Below are 18663 nucleotides of genomic sequence, written 5' to 3'. Positions count from 1 at the left end.
AAGTTTCAGCTCAATTTCTCCAAATTAATAAATTAATTAATTGTAGCGTGATTTCAACAGACAGATGGACAGACGGACTTACATGACTAGATCGTCTTAGATTTTTACGACGGTCAAGAATATATATACATTATAGGGTCGGAAATGGATATTTCTGCGTTCCAAACGGAATGACAAAATGAATATACCCCCTCCTTCAGTGGTGGATATAGAAATGAACTGATTTTGTCTATTTACAATCCCGACAGACCTACACCAATGAGACATCAGACAAAATTTCAAGCTTTACTCATTCCAAAGTAAAGGTGCTTTCGGCATATGGATGGCCGGAGTGACATGGGTATATCGATAAAATGGTCTAATTCGCCGATAGAGGTTTTTGCCACACTGACCCAAATTTCCTAGTGTAAATTTTTTACAATAGATTAGATAACACATTTCTTATGACAATTTCATGTGCCATAACACATGGAAAGACTTGGTAAAAAACATATCAAAAAGGTAAGTGGCATTATAAATCAAAGTTACGTTCTTATCAATAAAACTCGCACACACTTATATGATTTGCGCCAAATGAGACAGTAATTATCAATATGGAAATACGCATGCATATAGACAGACAAGGAAATGTAAAAAATTTGTATATGTTCTTTTTGAAAAATTTAATTCGATTCATGGAATTTTAATACTTATCTGTTTAAATTAAATGGATTAAACATTTTTCCAAAAATCTTAAATTTGTATCTATACCCTCTGCCATCCTATGGTACATAGACCGTCCCATGCTATAAAGGAGAAAATCTTTTTTCATGTAGAAAAACATATACCATCTATAGTGGATGTAGTGTTTTTCAAGGTATATTGGTATACACGGTTTACGTCATTTTAGGGTGGGTTCACGTCCCCCTGAATGTGAATATCGAATTTCTGCCACTGTAACTTAAAGCGGTGGTTATCCTCTCTTAATGCTGGCGAAACTTGCGTGGTACCAAGCCATACATGGTCATGTAAATTCTCCCCAATGAGGTGTCGCACTGCAGCATGCCGTTCAGACTTTGCTATAAACAAAGTCAATTATCGTTGAGTTTAAACTTGAATCGGAAAACACTTATTGAAGTGTGAGAAGTTTGCCCCTACTCGGTTCATGGACAAAATTTTACTGTACTCCCAAGGGTCTTTTTTTTCCAAAAATTAGTATCAATTTGGTACTCTACTCTTAAAAAGCTTTTATATAAGTCACATATTGCGGCCCCCTCTTAATGCTGGCAACATTTGTGAGGTACTATGCCATGAAAAACTTCTCTCCAAAGAGGTGTCGTGCGGCATGTCGTTCGGACTCGGCTATAAAAAGGAGGCCCCTTATAATTGAGCTTAAACTTGAATCGGACTGCACTCCTTGATATGTGAGAAGTTAGGAAGGTATTTTGGAGTGGGCGACCCACAAACGCATGGCTCTTCAATTCGATATCAAATTCGTTTCATCTCTCAAGCACCTTTCTTTTGAACCCTATATTATCGTGATTAGTCTATATATCCATTTGCCGGGTTTTGTGTGTCCCCCGAGGCACCCAACCTCAACAACAGAAACTACAATATGTTTTGTTTTAGGTTACTGTTGGTTAGGTACGGTTAAAGTGGCAGTCTGCAATCAGACTCACTTAGACGTTTTCGTCCATTGTGATACCACAGGAACAGAAGAAGGAAGATGTAGTTCTAGTTCTAGTTCCTACCGTTGAACCATTCAGATAGCTTTAAAAATCCCAATAACTTCCAAATGTTCGCATCCGCTAAATCAGACAGATTCTCAAAGAAATGAGAACCTAAAGTGGAACTCCTTCTCACTGCTAGTGCGGGACACACACACAGAAGGTGTTCTATAGTCTCTTATTCTTTGATGTCCCCACAGCTTCTGCAAAAGTCGTTGCTGGCAACCTTCAGTCTGTCAGCATGTTTTCCGATTAGACAGTGACCTGTCTTGACGGACACAATGTCTGTGACGTCTGTTCTAGCCAACGACAGCAAAGCAGTAGATCTCTTCAAGTCTCGATTAGGCCACCTAGTTTAGGAATGCTCACAGCCCCTTCTTTGTGACCATCTATCATTCGTTGTCCTTCGGGCCTGGTCCTGAAAACTAAGCTTACATGTCGCTAGAGGCATACCCACAGATTCCAGCATCCCTGGAGTGCGTAAGGTAGTTCCTAGTCTCGCAAGCTCATCCGCTGTACAATTCCCTGGGATATCTCTGTGGCCCGGCAACCAGAACAGGTGAATTTTGAACTGTTCAGCCATCTCGTTGAGAGATCTGCGACAATCGAGGGAGGAGGTTCAGAAATACTTTCTCCGGGGATTTAATGGGTGCCTGGCTGTCTGAGAAGATATTTATGCCAATCGTCAAAATAACATTATATCTTAGCCATTCCACCACTTCCTTAATTGTCAGGATCTCCGGTTGATACACACTGCAGTGATCGGGTAACCTTTTCAATATGACCAGTTCTAGATCTTTAGAGTACACCCCAAAGCCCATCTGGTCGTTTAGTTTGGAACCATCCGTATAGAAGTCTATATAACTTCTGTTACCATGGATATCGTAGTTCCAATCGGTTCTATTAGGAATTGTAATTTTTATCAAAAAGCGGCTAGAGTTGGCGGGTATGGTGTAATTCACACTGCCTGGAACATTAAGGATAACACATTGTCCGTAGTCGCCACATGACCAATGAGAAAGCTTCCTTAACCTCACGGCAGTGGTAGCTGCAATTTGGGCAGCCACAATGTCCATAGGCATAAGATGTAGTATTACATGCAGTGCATCAGATGGTGTCATCCTCAGTGCGGCTGCGAATCACAAAAAAGCCATCTTTTGGATCCGTTTAAGTATTGGGCAATAGGTGGACTTTTGAAGCGCCGTCCACCAGACCACAACACCATATAGCATTCTAGGTCTGACAACTGCAGTATATACCCAATGCATGACACACGGTCTAAATCCCCAACTTTTGCCAATGGCTCTCTTGCAGGTTTATTGGACAAGAGTGGCCTTTCTTGACCTTTCCAAAATATTGGAGTTCAAGTTGAAGTGACTGAAGTAAGGGTGCAAAAAAATTTAGACCGAATAGCTTTTTAAATCTCTGTCTTTTTTTTGAAAATTAGGGTAATGAGAAGTGCTCTTTAGAGATGACACGACAGGCATTTTGACTCAAATATCGATATTAAATTTGTGCTTCACTCCCAAATCGCTTTAAATTAAGCCCCCAATTGCAATGGTCGTTAAAAATGAACTGTTTGGAGGGTTAGATATCAAATTAATTTTTTACTCCTAAATACCATTGATTTGAGCTCCATATTGCCATAATCGGAAATGAAGTTCATTTTAGGAGGTGCTTTAGGGCGGAACCCCAAACACTTGGCTTCGAAATCGCATTCGTCTTCTACTGTCAAATATTGTCATAATGGGTCAATGGCCCCGCGTTTACTTTCTGTGCTGATTGTCCGTCTGTCCGCATATTCTTTCTGTGCTGATTTTCCGATGTAGGTCGGCTGAGATTATAAATCGAAAAATCAAAGTTGCAACAAAAATCTCTCATATAAAAAATTCATATGATTTGAGTTCTTGAATCTCTGGCGGGCCTAATTCTTAACAGATCTTTCTTAACCTAACACAAAACCCAATAAATATTTCAATTTAAATATAAATTTTATTTTTATTTATTTATTGGGTTGCCCAAAAAGTAATTGCGGATTTTTCATATAGTCGGCGTTGACAAATTTTTTCACAGCTTGTGACTCTGTAATTACATTCTTTCTCCTGTCAGTTATCAGCTGTTACTTTTAGCTTGCTTTAGAAAAAATGTGTAAAAAAAGTATATTTGATTAAAGTTCATTCTAAGTTCTATTAAAAATGCATTTACTTTCTTTTAAAAAATCCGCAATTACTTTTTGGGCAACCCAATAGCTGTTAATTTTTTTTCTTTATTTATCCCTACGTATATATGACTAAAATTTTAACCTAACCATGTTCGAAATGCGCATATTTCGACTTTGAACTATTCAAATACTCGACATATATTCTTGAAACATTTCAAATAAACTTGACCTCTAATAAATCCTAACAAATTCAAGTCCAAGAATTACTGGGGCTATTGCACGTTTTATTGCTGGCAATAATGCTGATATGGTCATAATTGATAAGAGGGACAGCATATTAAAAATTATTTCTTCAAATAAAATTTATGACGGTAAATAATAATAAAAAAAATCAAATCGCATCGAAATTGCAGCAATTGCAAACTGAACATACATTTTCGATTGAAAAAAAAATTAAATAGGTCTTAAAATGCCAAAACAATATAGAAAATATAATAAAAAAAATAAATATAAAGTAAAATAAAATGAAATAAAAAAATATAAAGTAAAATAAAATAAAATAAAATGAAATAAATAAAATAAAATAAAAATAAAATAATAAAAAATAAAATAAAATAAAATAATAAAAAATAAAATAAAATAAAACAAAAAAAAAAATAAAATAAAATATAATAAAATAAAATAAAATAAAATAAAATAAAATAAAATAAAATAAAATAAAATAAAATAAAATAAAATAAAATAAAATAAAATAAAATAAAATAAAATAAAATAAAATAAAATAAAATAAAATAAAATAAAATAAAATAAAATAAAATAAAATAAAATAAAATAAAATAAAATAAAATAAAATAAAATAAAATAAAATAAAATAAAATAAAATAAAATAAAATAAAATAAAATAAAATAAAATAAAATAAAATACAATGAAATGAAATGAAATGAAATTAAATAAAATACAACAATATAAAATAAAATAATAAAAAATAAAATAAAATAAAATAAAATAAAATAAAATAAAATAAAATAAAATAAAATAAAATAATATAAAATAAAATATAATAAAATAAAATAAAATAAAATAAAATAAAATAAAATAAAATAAAATAAAATAAAATAAAATAAAATAAAATAAAATAAAATAAAATAAAATAAAATAAAATAAAATAAAATAAAATAAAATAAAATAAAATAAAATAAAATAAAATAAAATAAAATAAAACAAAATAAAATAACATAAAATAACATAAAATAAAATAAAATAAAAAAAAATACATGTGAAAAATAAAATATAAAATAAAGTAATGTATATAAAAAAATATATATTAAAATGTAATGATACAAAACGCAGTGAGTTGTATTAAATATAAAAATAGGAAAAAAATAATAAAAAAATACAATAAAAAAGTTTATAAAATAAATTAGTTATTCCAAATATAATTCGAAATTTTTATTGCCCTATTTTTATTTATTTTTTTTTTTTTTTGCAAATTAAACTTTATAACAACTTTCTAAGTGCCTATGGTCGTGTAAAACAATATCATTACTTGATAAAATGCTTTCTATCTCAAAATACATTTCATTCTTGCTAATCCCAAACAGTCTATTGACCACCAACAAGCCAATTACCCAACAAACAGTAAGCAATGTAAACATGCTTTCATTTTTTATTGGCCCAGTGCCATTCGCGGCATTTTTTTGCAAGCAAAAAAACAAAAAGAGACTAAACAAATGGGTCTTGTGATTTATTTTATTTTGTGCACTTATTTTCAAAGTAAATTTCATCGTGGCTTTTGTTTTGTTCTGTCTTATTCGTTTTTTTTTTATTGTTTCTGGCCATTGTTTATGGTGGTCAAAATGCTAAATGTTAGGAAGATTCGGTTCGTGAGATAGCCTACAAGAGAGAGGGAGGAAAGGTGTAGTGGGTACTTACATCATTAAATGCAGCATCTGTGAATAATCCCAAAAATTTTCGCACAAAATCCTCGCTGGTCATAAAATATTCACCATCCTTTTGATGTGAGGCGTACTTCTGGAAGACTTCTCGCAATTTTTCAGTGTTGGCACGTTTTAAAAACGAGGAACCCTATTGGTTGGGAGCAAAGAGAAAGCAAAACAGAAAGACAAAGTCAACATTAAATATGATTTCACAATTTAAGATAAAATACAAAAAAAAAAACTTCTGCACACATAACAACAACAATAGGAGTAGGTACAACAATAAAATATATATAAAATAATAACAAATGACACAAATACACAACTCAACAGAACTCAAAGAAAAAGTATTTTGGGGAAGAGTGAAGGAGAGAGAGAGAGGGAGAAGATAGTGTGTGGGCAAAATTAAAAAATGAATTATTAACTGCAGAAAGGTCATCGTTTATCTACCACCCAAACGCATATGCATACATCGCGATTCGCGAAAATTACATGTGTTTCCTCACTCTCTCTCTCTATCTCTCTCTCTTTGATTTAAGTTTTATAGATAGAATTGAAGAGCATCTGAAGGTGAACTTCCCCAGAGAGTAAGGTTTTGTTTACACTGGAATTAAAACTTATTAAACCTCAAAGCCAGAAACATTTTAAATCCCATACATGTTTAGATATAAAAAATCACAAAACTAATAATAATTCTGTTTCCATTATTTTCAGTTATGCAAAGAATATATAAAAACATTTATTGTTAAATTGGGCAAATATGTTTAAAAAGAAACACTTGTTTTTTTCTTATAACCGTACTATGCCTATGCTTGTTTAACCACGTATGTACGTATGTACGCTCAAAGAGATTTAATTGAAAAATAGCAAAAATATTTGCTAACAGCAGGCTGTTTAAATTAAAAAGTAGTAGTTTTTTTGCTAAAACAGCAACATTTTCTGCTGTTTTCAGTTGGTAAATAGTTGGAAGTTGGTAAATAGTTGGAGGCCAACGTAGAGCAGAGGTTAGCATGTCCGCCTATGACGCTGAACGCCTGGGTTCAAATCCTGGCGATACCATCAGAAAAAATTTTCAGCGGTGGTTTTCTCCTCCTAATGCTGGCAACATTTGTAAGGTACTATGCTATGTAAAACTTCTCTCCAAAGAGGTGTCGCACTGCGGCATGCCTTTCGGACTCGGCTATAAAAGGAGGCCCCTTATCATTGAGCTTTCAAACTTGAATCGGACTGCACTCATTGATATGTGAGAAGTTTGCCCCTGTTCCTTAGTGAAATGTTCATGGGCAAAATTTGTTGTATTTGTAAATAGTTGGAAGTAACCTTAAAATATCACATACTTCAAAAACGGGCAAAAGACTTAAGGACCATGATTTGCCAGTCTGCGCCTGGAATGTCAGAGAAAAATACAGGGTCGTCATTACCGCCTTAAGGCCGATACGAAGCTCAAGCAAAATTTTCGTTGCCATCAGAAATGCATTGACATATTCTAAGCGAATTTTTTTTTTATATATACAAAATAAATCTTAATTTTTATATTTAATAAGAAGGACGCCACCATAGCGCAAAGGTTTGCATGTCCGCCTATGACGCTGAACGCCTGGGTTCGAATCCTAGCTAGACCATCAGAAAAAATTTTCAGCTGTGGTTTTCCCCTCCTAATGCTGGCAACTTTTGTGAGATACTATACCATGTAAAACTTCTCTCCAAAGAGGTGTCGCACTGCGGCACGCCGTTCGGACTCGGCTATAAAAAGGAGGCCCTTATCATTGAGCTTAAACTTGAATCGAACTGCGCTCATTGATATGTGAGAAGTTTGCCCCTGTTCCTTAATGCCCAAATTTTCCAATTTTGCATAAGAACAATTTCTTAGATCCAATGGTAGCAAAATGAGCGTCCATAAAGAAATATCCGAACTAAACAGTGAAAAATTACAGGCGCATGGTCTGCGCATTGGAATATTTCAAGTAAGAGTGATAGAAATGGGTCAGTAAAACAAAACTCCAAAAAGGTTCAAAGTTTACAGGTAAAACATTTTTAAGATCCTTCAGGTACAACCATGAAAGATTAATTTTCGGGGAAAGGATTCCCAGTTTTGCGGTATATCAGAGATGGGTGAACCGATTTATGCAAATGTTTGTTTTTACTTTATTAGTAATCCAATACCACTATCAAATCATATTTCAATATATATGGTGAAGTGAATAGAATCAGTACAATATGAGACTTTAATGTAAAACATGTAAGAGCGTGCTAAGTTCGTCCGGGCCGAATCTAATATACCCTCTACCATGGATCGCACTTGTCGACTTCTTTGCGCGGTATCTCTTTTTAGGCAAACAAAGAATAATGAATAAGAACAGTTATGGTATTGGAGCTATATCAAGTTATAGTCCGTTTCGGACCATAAATTAGTTAAATTCTGAACATTGTAGAAGTCACTGTGTAATATTTCAGTCCATTCCGAAAAAATTGCGCAAAAATCGGGAGATCGGTTTATATGGGAACTGCATCAAGCTATAGATTGATTCAGATCATATTGTTGAAGGTAATGAGAGAAGGCGTTGTACAAAATTCCTACCAAATCGGATGAGAATTGCGACCTCTATCGGCTGAAGAAGTCAAGATCCAAGATCGGTTTATATGGAAGCTATACCAGGTTATGAATAAATTTGCGCCATACTTAGCACTGTTGTTGGAAGTGATACCATAACACCACACGCAAAAATTATAGCCAAATCGGATAAAAAATGTGCCCTCTAAAAGCTAAAGAAGTCAAGACCCAATATCGGTTTATATGGCAGCTATATCAGGTTATGAATCGATTTAAACCATTCTTAGCACAGTTCTTAGAAGTGGTACCAAAATACCACGTGCAAAATTTCAGTCAAATCGGACGAGAATTGCGCCCTCTAGAGGCTCAAGAAGTCAAGACCCAAGATCGGCTTAAATGGCAGCTATATCAAAACACAGACCGATTTGGCCCATTTACAATTCCACCTACCTACACTGATAAAAAGTATTTGTGCAAAATTGCAGATCGACTTGAATGTCATGAGGATGGTGAATATATATACTTTATGGGGTCTTAGACGCATATTTCGATGTTACAAACATAATGACGAAATTAGTATACCCCCATCCTATGGTGGAGGGTATAAAAATAGGGTCCAAGTGTCGGGAGAAGAAGGGACAAACATATATTGCCAAAGAAGAAGAAAGAAATGAAAATATGTGAGAGTGAGCGAATCGTGATGTTCAAAAGTCAAAATGAATCAACTACGAATCATGTGCTAAGAATATGAAGAAGAGAATTTCCCTACTGTTTCCAATGATAGAACCAATTCCTAAAGAGGACATATTATGTATACAGTTGAGTCAGAGTGAGGTCAGCAAAGCAGCAACCAGGATGAAAGATTAAAGACTAGAACCTACGGTTCCAAGTATTTGGAGACTTTCTCTGTTTTTTAGTCCTATTCAGCCCAAATCAAATGTTCTGGATAAAATTCCAAAATAAAACACAGCAACTATTCCCGTACATAAGATACGAGGCAACACAATTTGAGTCAATAAAAGATAAGTAATCTCCTTCCCTTCGCACAAGTAAAATCCCGTTTACACTGTTCTTAAATTCCGGATTTAATGTCTCGATCATCTGTTTTCTAATTTTAAAATCAGCTGACGAGAGCCTTAAATCCGGATTCAATTAGCAGTGTAAACGGTGTTTACAAACGTTCGGCCGAGCCGATTCTTTGGAACCCACCACCATGAATTCGCTAAAAATTTATACAAACTAAATTTTTGTTTGTTTCTCTTTCCAGACGAGCTCAATGATCGGAGATGCAAATGAAAAGGAAAGCCAAAGATAGCAACACACACCAACCACTATCGTCTTTAGTTTCGTCTTTGGTTAGAAGACTTTTCAATCATATTAGGTGTGATGGCTTCAAGGGCTGTGCGTTGGTATGTTGTATATGAATCGTATTAATAGCGAAAACACATCTATGATACAATTACCACATTAACCACGCTCGACAACCCTGTCTATTAGCTGTACTTTTCCCAATGCATGTATTTTTGTAATGACAGACATCTCCGATCATTGAGCTCGTCTCGAAAGAGAAACAAACAAAAATTTTAAATTTTAATGATCTTCGTCCTAACAGGCAAAAAACGCCTAGAACGCTAAAAGCTTGGGAGCTGTATCAGGCTATATACCGATTAGGGCCGTACTTGTCACAGTTGTTAGAAATCATAACAAACCACTTTGTGCGAAATTGTAGTAAAATTGGACAAAAATTGCGGGTTGTAAGGGCTCAAGAAGTGAAATCGGGAGATCGGTTTAAATGGGAGCTATATCAGGTTATAGACCGATTTGACACAGTTGTTGGAAGTCATAACAAAAATTGCGGTATCTAGCGGCTTAAGAAGTCAAATCGGGAGATCGGTTTCGATGGACGGACATGACTAGATCGACTCAGAACGTCGATACGATCAAAAATATATATACTTTATGGGGTCTTAGACGAATATTTCGAGGTGTTAGTTGACCAGATTAGTATAGCCCCATCCTATGGTGGTGAATATAAAGGTTAGAACCATCTCTATTGATATCGGTCGATAATCTAAGTTGGAATTGGGGTTGGGAACGACCTTCGCACCGGGAGGCCACCGTAGCGCACAGGTTAGCATGTCCGCCTATGACGCTGAACGCCTGGATTCGAATCCTGGCGAGACCATGAGAAAAAATTTTTCAGCGGTGGTTTTCCTCTCCTAATGACGTCAACATTTGTGAGGTACTATACCATGTAAAACTTCTCTCCAAAGAGGTGTCGCACTGCGGCACGCCGTTCAGACTCGGCTATAAAAAGGAGGCCCCTTATCATTGAGCTTAAACTTGAATCGGACTGCACTCATTGTTATGTGAATAATTTGCCCCTGTTCCTTAGTCGAATGTTCATGGCAAAATTTGAATTTGCAATGACCATCGCATGCTTCCAAATATTAGGTATATATTGGAGCTAAAAATTGTATTAAACAAGTACGTAAAGTACGCTAGGAGATGTGGAAGTTATATTCTGACAAATCTAGGGTCGACTTCGTCCGCCTATCGCATTTGAATTAATATGTATAAAACTCTCAAAAACTTCCTTATGGCTGACAGAAAATTTTTGAAAACGCAAAACATTTGTTGCCGTAAGCCTTTCATGTGGCAACCACGCGGACAGCTGATCGCGACAAAAGAACGAAAGAGAAAAACAAAAGCAAGTTATATGTAATGTAGTTTAAGTCCCATTATTTCGAAATTTTATGGAAACCTGGTACGAAACCCTAAAACTGGCTCCATATTCCTGCGTTTGATGTCACCTTATCAAAAGTTACATTTTTTGTGCTAAAATCAAATCACTTAAACCATCAAATTCAGATTTTTAATGTAAACTTTGATTGAGCATCACATTATTTTTTGCAGTATATTTCATGGTTTAAGAAGAGAGAGAGAGAGAGAGAGGCAACACAGATAATTGTCACATAGTAAGTATGAATAATGACAGCAAGAAAAAAAAACACACACAACACACGTACAATTTGAGCTTTTTTAAGCGGCATTTTGGTAAATCAAATAATTTCGCCTTTTCAGGATCAAAAAAAAAAATCACTTTTGAGGTTTATGGCTTTGTTACTGATCTTCACTTTCTTTGTTTTTGTAAACAATTGGCTTTTGATATTCCTTTAGGAACTTTTTTATACAACACTTTTTGCAATTATAAATTCTATGTGGTATCTTTTTTTTTTCAAGTACAAATTGAAGCACAGCAAAATAAACGAAAAATCTTTACGCAAACTAATACTCCACGTTGAAAGAACCGAACGCACACGTTTATCAAACCAGACAGAGGTAATTTTGCTTGGTTACGACGGAGCCACAGAAGCAAAAGCAACCACACCGCAGCGAGACAACGAAATAAGAACTAAACTCATTTAACGCCAATAGACTTCTACAAACAGTGAGAATTAAATGCCAACATTATACCCCTTACCCCCTAAACAAGAACAAAAAAAATTAAAACACTCTTCACTTCACACTTTTAGTTGATGGATTGGTGGTCGGGTAGAGGGCAGTAAGAACTTCAACAAAAAAAAAAAAGTCCACAAAAAAAAAAAACAAATAAAACTCACAAAAGCCCCCATTTGTTTGGCGTGACCACTCTCCTTTCTCTTACTCTCAGCCTTTGGCATTTCGTAAAGATAAATAAATATAAGAGCAACGTTTTAGAATTTCAAGAGGTGCGGCGGTTTTATGCTCTTATTGGCTTTGCCCAAGAGTAGAGTTGAGCAATTAAAAGAGATTTCCATTGGCAACATTGAAAAACATTCAAACATTCACTGTGAACGTGGACAGGTGCCGGTAATTAGAAAAGTATGCATAAAATTTATGCATGAATAAACAACAAAACATAATCCAACTTTGCGTATTATCAAACAAGTTTTATCTTATTCTATTCTATTTTCTGCCTAATTTATTTATCTCTGACAAAGTGTCAGCAGACAGGGAATAAATGAAACGAAGTGGGAATGATAAGCCCCTTTTCCTTTGAGGCAGGGAGAAGATGATGTAAATATTGAATGAAATGTCTAATTGGATAGCTGGAGTTTTTTCGTTCTTTCTCTCTCTCTCTCTCTCTCTCTTTGATTATTGATCAATTTTCAATTCCAAAATTTTTCTGGGGCTTTTTACTTGTGTTTTAAGCTGTTATTGTCTGATATCGAAATGTGGAACCAAGTTTCTGGCGGATCCACCCCTTCCCCAAAACACCTACCTCTCCCCAAAAATTACCTCCAAAAAACAAATTTACTACCATAGCAATATGGGGCTCAAAAGAAAGGTATTTGAGAGTAAAGCACGAAACTGATATCAATATTCGGGAATAAAAATCTATGGGGCCACCCCACCCCTATAACGCCAACCGAATAGGACTAATTTGCTGACCATTGCAATATGGGACAATGTTAAGAGGTATTTTAGAGTAGAACACGAATCTGGTATATTTTTTTAGGGCCAAGTCATTGAGTGACCACCCCATCCCCCACACCCCCAAACCGGTCATATTTGCCGACTATGGAAATATGGGGCTCAAATGAAAGGTATTGGGGAGTAGACCACGAATGTGATATCAACATTCGGTACCAACTGCCTAGGGAATGTCCCAAACCCATAATAAAACAATCCTAAAATAGGGCTTATTTACTCACCATGGCAATTTTGGTCTTAAAGAGAGTGGAGCTCGATATTGACAGTTTTTACCCCAAACCGAATATATTTAAGCAAAATATATAGTATATAAGTAGAAATACAGGGAGGGAGTCAGGGGCAAGATCCTATCCCCTGAGCATCGGTCCACCCTCACCTGAGTGTCTTATTGAGTGCCCACTAGTAGTCGTGCCCGCTCGTCTACGCATAAATGACCGAATGTGTAGGATTGCGCAACCTAGATATCATCCCGTGCTATCCATGTATTCGAGGAGACTTCCCAGAGAAATATCTGGGAGAAAAACCGCCCTCTAAGGTGGAAAGCCTATGCTCCTGTAGAAGCGGATATGACTTTTTCGAATAGAAAAACACCAGTCATGTAGAAACACCACCTCCAAAATTTCAGGCAAATCGAGTAATAATTGCGCCCTCCAGAGGCTCAAAAAGTAAAACTGGGAGACCGGTTTCCATAGCAGCTATATCAGATTTTATACCGATTTAGACCATACTTACAACAATTGTTGGAAGTCATACCAAAACGACATATGCAAAATTTCAACTATATTGGATAAGAATTTCGCCCCCCAGAAGTCCAAGAAGTCTAATCGGGAGATCGGTTAATATGAAATAATAAACCGATCTTGGATCTTGCCTTATTGAGCCACTAGAGGGCGCAATTATCATCCCATTTGGCTGTAATTTTGCGTAAAGTGTTTTGTTATGACATCCAACAACTGTACAAATGTGTTCAAATCGGTACATAACCTTTTATAGCTGCCATATAAACCGATCTGGGATCTTGACTTTTTAAGCCTCTAGGGGACTCTTAAGCCTCTAGAAGGCGCAGTTCTTATTCGATTTGGCTGAAATTTTGTACAACGGCTTTTACCGTGACCTTCAACATGTGTGTCCAATATGGTCTGAATCGATCTTTAGCCTGATACAGCTCCCATATAAACCAATCCACCGATTCTGCTTCTTCAATCCCTACAAGGCGCAATTCTTATTGGAATGGACTGAAATATTACCCAATGACTTCTAGTACGGTCTTCAACACTCAATTAATTTATGGCCCCAATCGGTTGAAAACTTGGTATAGCTTCAAAAGCATACAAATTCTTATCCATTATTCTTTGTTTGCCTAAAAAGAGATACCGCGCAAAGAACTCGACAAATGCGATCCATGGTTGAGGGTATGTAAGATTTAGCCCGGCCGAACTTAGCACGCTCTTACTTTTTCTGGATATTTATCCCCTACTTTTGAACTAAATTCACTCATAATTATCATACGTCAATTTATGGTTCAACCAGAAAGCAGACAAATAACTTTTTTCTGAAACAAATGGCACCTAACATAACCACCGTATGTTGAGATGTTTGTCCCTCGCCACATGCAGTATTCAATGTTATCAAATGCCCCCATGCCATATGGTTACTTTCTATTTTGATCTTTGTGCATCTCTTTTATATTATCTCTTAAGTCTCTCATTCACCGTATGCTCGCTTAGCTCATTAAAAATCTGTTAGCATTATGGCGGTTCATTCGAAACTTGCATCATCTTCTTAGCAAAGAGCATAAGATCTTATCATAAGATCATAAGATTCTTACGCTCTTTGCTTCTTAGTTCGCCAATTGTTTTGATCGCTTGTTCGAGTATTTTATTCTGTGTTTGTTTTGTTTAATTTTCGCCGTTGTGCTTTGTACAAAGCTTTTAAACTATACGCTGTGTATAAAAAGCTTTTTTTCATGGCAATGAAAATTTATTTGAGTGAGTGATTGTTTGTGGCTTTGCAAAATTCAAAAGCTTTTTGAAACGTTAGAAAAATGGAGATTTCGAAAATTTCATACTAATGAATGGAAAAAATATTAGTAAAAAAATTTACTTAATTCTATTAAAATTTTCTTGGTCCAATTAAATTTTATTAGAGGCCACCGTAGCGCAGAGCGTACCCCTTCGGTGGGGTGGTGGGTATAAAAATCATTCCGTTTGCAACATATCGAAATATCCATTTCCGACCCTATAAAATAAATATATATATTCTTGATCAACATAAAAATCTAAGACGATGTAGTCATGACCGTCCGTCTGTCTTTCTGTTGAAATCACGTTACAGTCTTTAAAAATAGATATATAGAGCTGAAACCTTGCACAGATCCTTTTTTTGTCCATAAGCAGATTAAGTTCGAACATGGGCTATATCGGACTACATCTTGATATAGCTCCCATATAGACCGATCCGCCGATTTAAGGTCTTAGGCCCATAAAAGCCACATTTATTATCCGATTTTGCTGAAATTTAGGTCAGTGAGTTGTGTTGAGCCACTCGACATCCTTCTTCAATCTAGCCCAGATCGGTCCAGATTTGGATATAGCTGACATATAGACCGATCCGCTGATTTAGGGTATTAGGGCCATAAAAGGCGCATTTATTGTCCGATGTAGCCGAAATTTGGGACAGTGAGTTATGTAAAACCCCTCGACATCCTTCTTCAATTTGGCCCAGATCGGTCCTGATTTAGATATAGCTGCCATATAGACCGATCTCTCAATTTAAGGTGTTTGGCCCATAAAAGGCCCATTTATTGTCCAATGTCGCCGAAATTCGGGACAGTGAGTTGTGTAAGACCCTTCGACATCCTTCGTTAATTTTGCAAAGATCGGTTGAGATTTGGATATAGCTGCCATATAGATCGATCCTCCGATTTAGGGTCTTAGGCCCATAAAAGCCATATTTATTATCCGATTTCGCTGAAATTTGGGACAGTGAGTTGTGTTAGGCACTTCGACATCTTCCGTCAATTTGGTTTAGATCGGTGCAGATTTGGATATAGCTGCCATATAGACCGATCCTCCGATTTAGGGTCTTAGGCCCATAAGAGCCACATTTATTATCCGATTTTGCTGAAATTTGGGGCAGTGAGTAATGTAAGACCCCTCGACAGCCTTCTTCAATTTGGCCTAGATCGGTCCAGATTTGGATATAGCTGCCATATAGACCAATCTCTCGATTTAAGGTTTTGGTGCCATAAAAGACGCATTTATTGTCCGATGTCGCTGAAATTTGGGACAGTGAGTTGTGTTAGGCCTTTCGACATCTTCCGTCAATTTGGTTTAGATCGGTGCAAATTTGGATATAGCTGCCATATAGACCAATCTCTCGATTTAAGGTCTTGGGCCAATAAAAGGCGAATTTATTGTCCAATGTCGCCGAAATTTGGGGCAGCGAGTTGTGTAAGACCCTTCGACATCCTTCTTAAATTTGGCAAAGAGCGGTCCTGATTTGGATATAGCTGCCATATAGACCGATCTCTCGATTTAAAGTTTTGGGCCCATAAAAGGCGCATTTATTGTCCGATTTCGCCGAAAATTGGGACAGTGAGTTGTGTAAGACCCTTCGACATCCTTCGTCAATTTGGCTCAGATCGGTCCAGATTTGGATATAGCTGCCATATAGACCGATCCGCTGATTTAGGATCTTAGGCCCATAAAAGGCGCATTTATTGTCCGATGTAGCCGAAATCTGGGGCAGTGAGTTATGTAAGAACCCTCGACATCCTTCTTCAATTTGGCCCAGATCGGTCCAGATTTGGATATAGCTGCCATATAGACCGATCCGCTGATTTAGGATCTTAGGCCCATAAAAGGCGCATTTATTGTCCGATGTAGCCGAAATTTGGGGCAGTGAGTTATGTAAGACCCCTCGACATCCTTCTTCAATTTGGCCCAGATCGGTTCAGATTTGGATATAGCTGCCATATAGACCAATCTCTCGATTTAAGGTTTTGGTGCCAAAAAAGACGCATTTATTGTCCGATGTCGCTGAAATTTGGGACAGTAAGTTGTGTTAGGCCCTTGTTATACACAATTGAACAATGACTTGTACTTATTAGTATTTGGTCCAAATTGGAACATATTTCAATATAGCTGCTATGGAACATAAGGTATGCATTTTTCACCGGATTTTGACGAAAGGTGGTTTACATATATACCCAAGGTGATGGGTATCCAAAGTACGGCCCGGCCGAACTTGACGCCTTTTTACTTGTTTTTAATATAATACCTAAAGGTATTTATAGAAATAGAATATATTCTACAGAAATAACTGAGAACAAGAACATCCTATAGCATCATTCCTTAAATACTTAGTAATATTTTTATATACGAGAATTTTTGAATTGATTCACGCCCACTGATAAGGCCTCCGTTGAAGAGAAACAGACAAACAGGGCCAATAACCTATAGAATAGCCTCATCCAATGATGAATTGTTTACGTTAAGGGTTTTAATTGTCGTACGTGGGTATTACGCCTGAGGCGCCTATTACAACAATTCTGATAAGAAGTAAACGTGACTGTTTTTAAAATTCAAAAAATTAAACAAAAATGAAGGCTTGAAAAATCTTCAGTGTATACAATTTAATTTAATCTCTTTTTTCGTATATTTTCCTTGATTTTTTTCTATATTCCAAAAATCTATACCTTGTTGCCAACCAATCCTCTCTTGCAATTAAATGCTGTTTTTAATCAACATTTTGTTTTTTTTTTTATCACCACCATGCATTTCCATATTGTTTTCCATTGCAACGACTCAATTACAAAAAAAAAATAAATCCATATTTTTTGTTGTTATTTGCTGTTTACAGTTCCCATTTTATTGGTTTTATATATTTTTGCTTGCATTACGATGGAATCTTTAATTTCATGACACCGCATCAACCCCATTGCAGCACAGGGGGTCTGTCTCCCGGCCATCGCTGTCGTCGTTGGCTTGCAATGACTTATTTACATCAGTGGTGTGAGATAATTTCGGTGACGTCAATTGATTTTCAATCATAATATTTGTTCGAATCGAAAAACAATAACAATTGGAATAGATTAACAGAAAAGCAACAACAATTGGGCTGGATCATTATAATCAAGAGTTTCATTGTTTAACTATCTATCGATTAGTCCTCAACTAATCATTTCAAATGAATTGCTAGAAATTTATATTTCCGTATTCAAATAGTGTTCAACTTTTGGGAAAAAGTCGTGGAAAGTATGTCATTTTCACCTTTTGATCATACATTACACTAAATTGTCTTTGATAATGCTGATAAATTTATCATATAAATCCATGTTCCGCATAGACTTTTTGATTCTGGGGGCACAATTCTTATCGGACTATGGATCATCCTGCCATGACTTGATCAGATCTTCAGGGCGAGCCTGGCATGGTCCTACATTCCGAGAGCATGGAGGGAAGTCAAGGTGGTCTTTATCCCCAAGGCGGGAAGAATAAACCAAAATACGACGGAGGATTATAGGCCTATTAGCCTGTCATCGTTTTAGCTGGAAACACTGACCTGAAGGTGAGAGGGGGACTGACGCCGGAGAACTTCAGTGGGGCACAGCACGCATACCTCAAAGGTATGCGTGTTGTGCTTTTCCACCGACCTGGGCCTGGAGACCCTTCACGAAGTGGTACAGGAGGTCGAGACGTTTTCCCGACAGAAGGATTACACTTTGGCGGCTTTCAATAATTTGGAGATTGGGACGATAGTCACCTTACTGGACCGCACGGGTATTCACCCCTTAATCTCCCAGTGGACAAATAATATGCTTTATGCCA

At 36.3% G+C, this 18663-nt stretch overlaps 1 protein-coding gene across 6 annotated transcripts in view; it reads right to left on the bottom strand.

The window, feature by feature from the left end:
- Nucleotides 1–18663, bottom strand: part of LOC106088486 (calcium-binding mitochondrial carrier protein Aralar1) — a 102024-nt gene that overhangs the window by 22802 nt on the left and 60559 nt on the right. For 5 of the 6 annotated variants that reach the window (XM_013254008.2, XM_013254011.2, XM_013254012.2 and 2 more), the window contains one exon: nucleotides 5801–5953. In XM_013254008.2, coding sequence (XP_013109462.1) covers nucleotides 5801–5953 — 153 coding nt within the window. Of the gene's footprint in view, nucleotides 1–5800; nucleotides 5954–11385; nucleotides 11732–18663 lie in introns of those variants that run through there. The other variant, XM_013254013.2, reaches the window with a different exon arrangement.

This window comes from Stomoxys calcitrans, chromosome 2 (genome assembly GCF_963082655.1).
Source record: "Stomoxys calcitrans chromosome 2, idStoCalc2.1, whole genome shotgun sequence".
NCBI classification, from domain to species: Eukaryota; Metazoa; Arthropoda; class Insecta; order Diptera; family Muscidae; genus Stomoxys; species Stomoxys calcitrans.
Note: the sequence above shows the minus strand (reverse complement) of the source record. Positions and strands in the feature narration are given on the sequence as shown.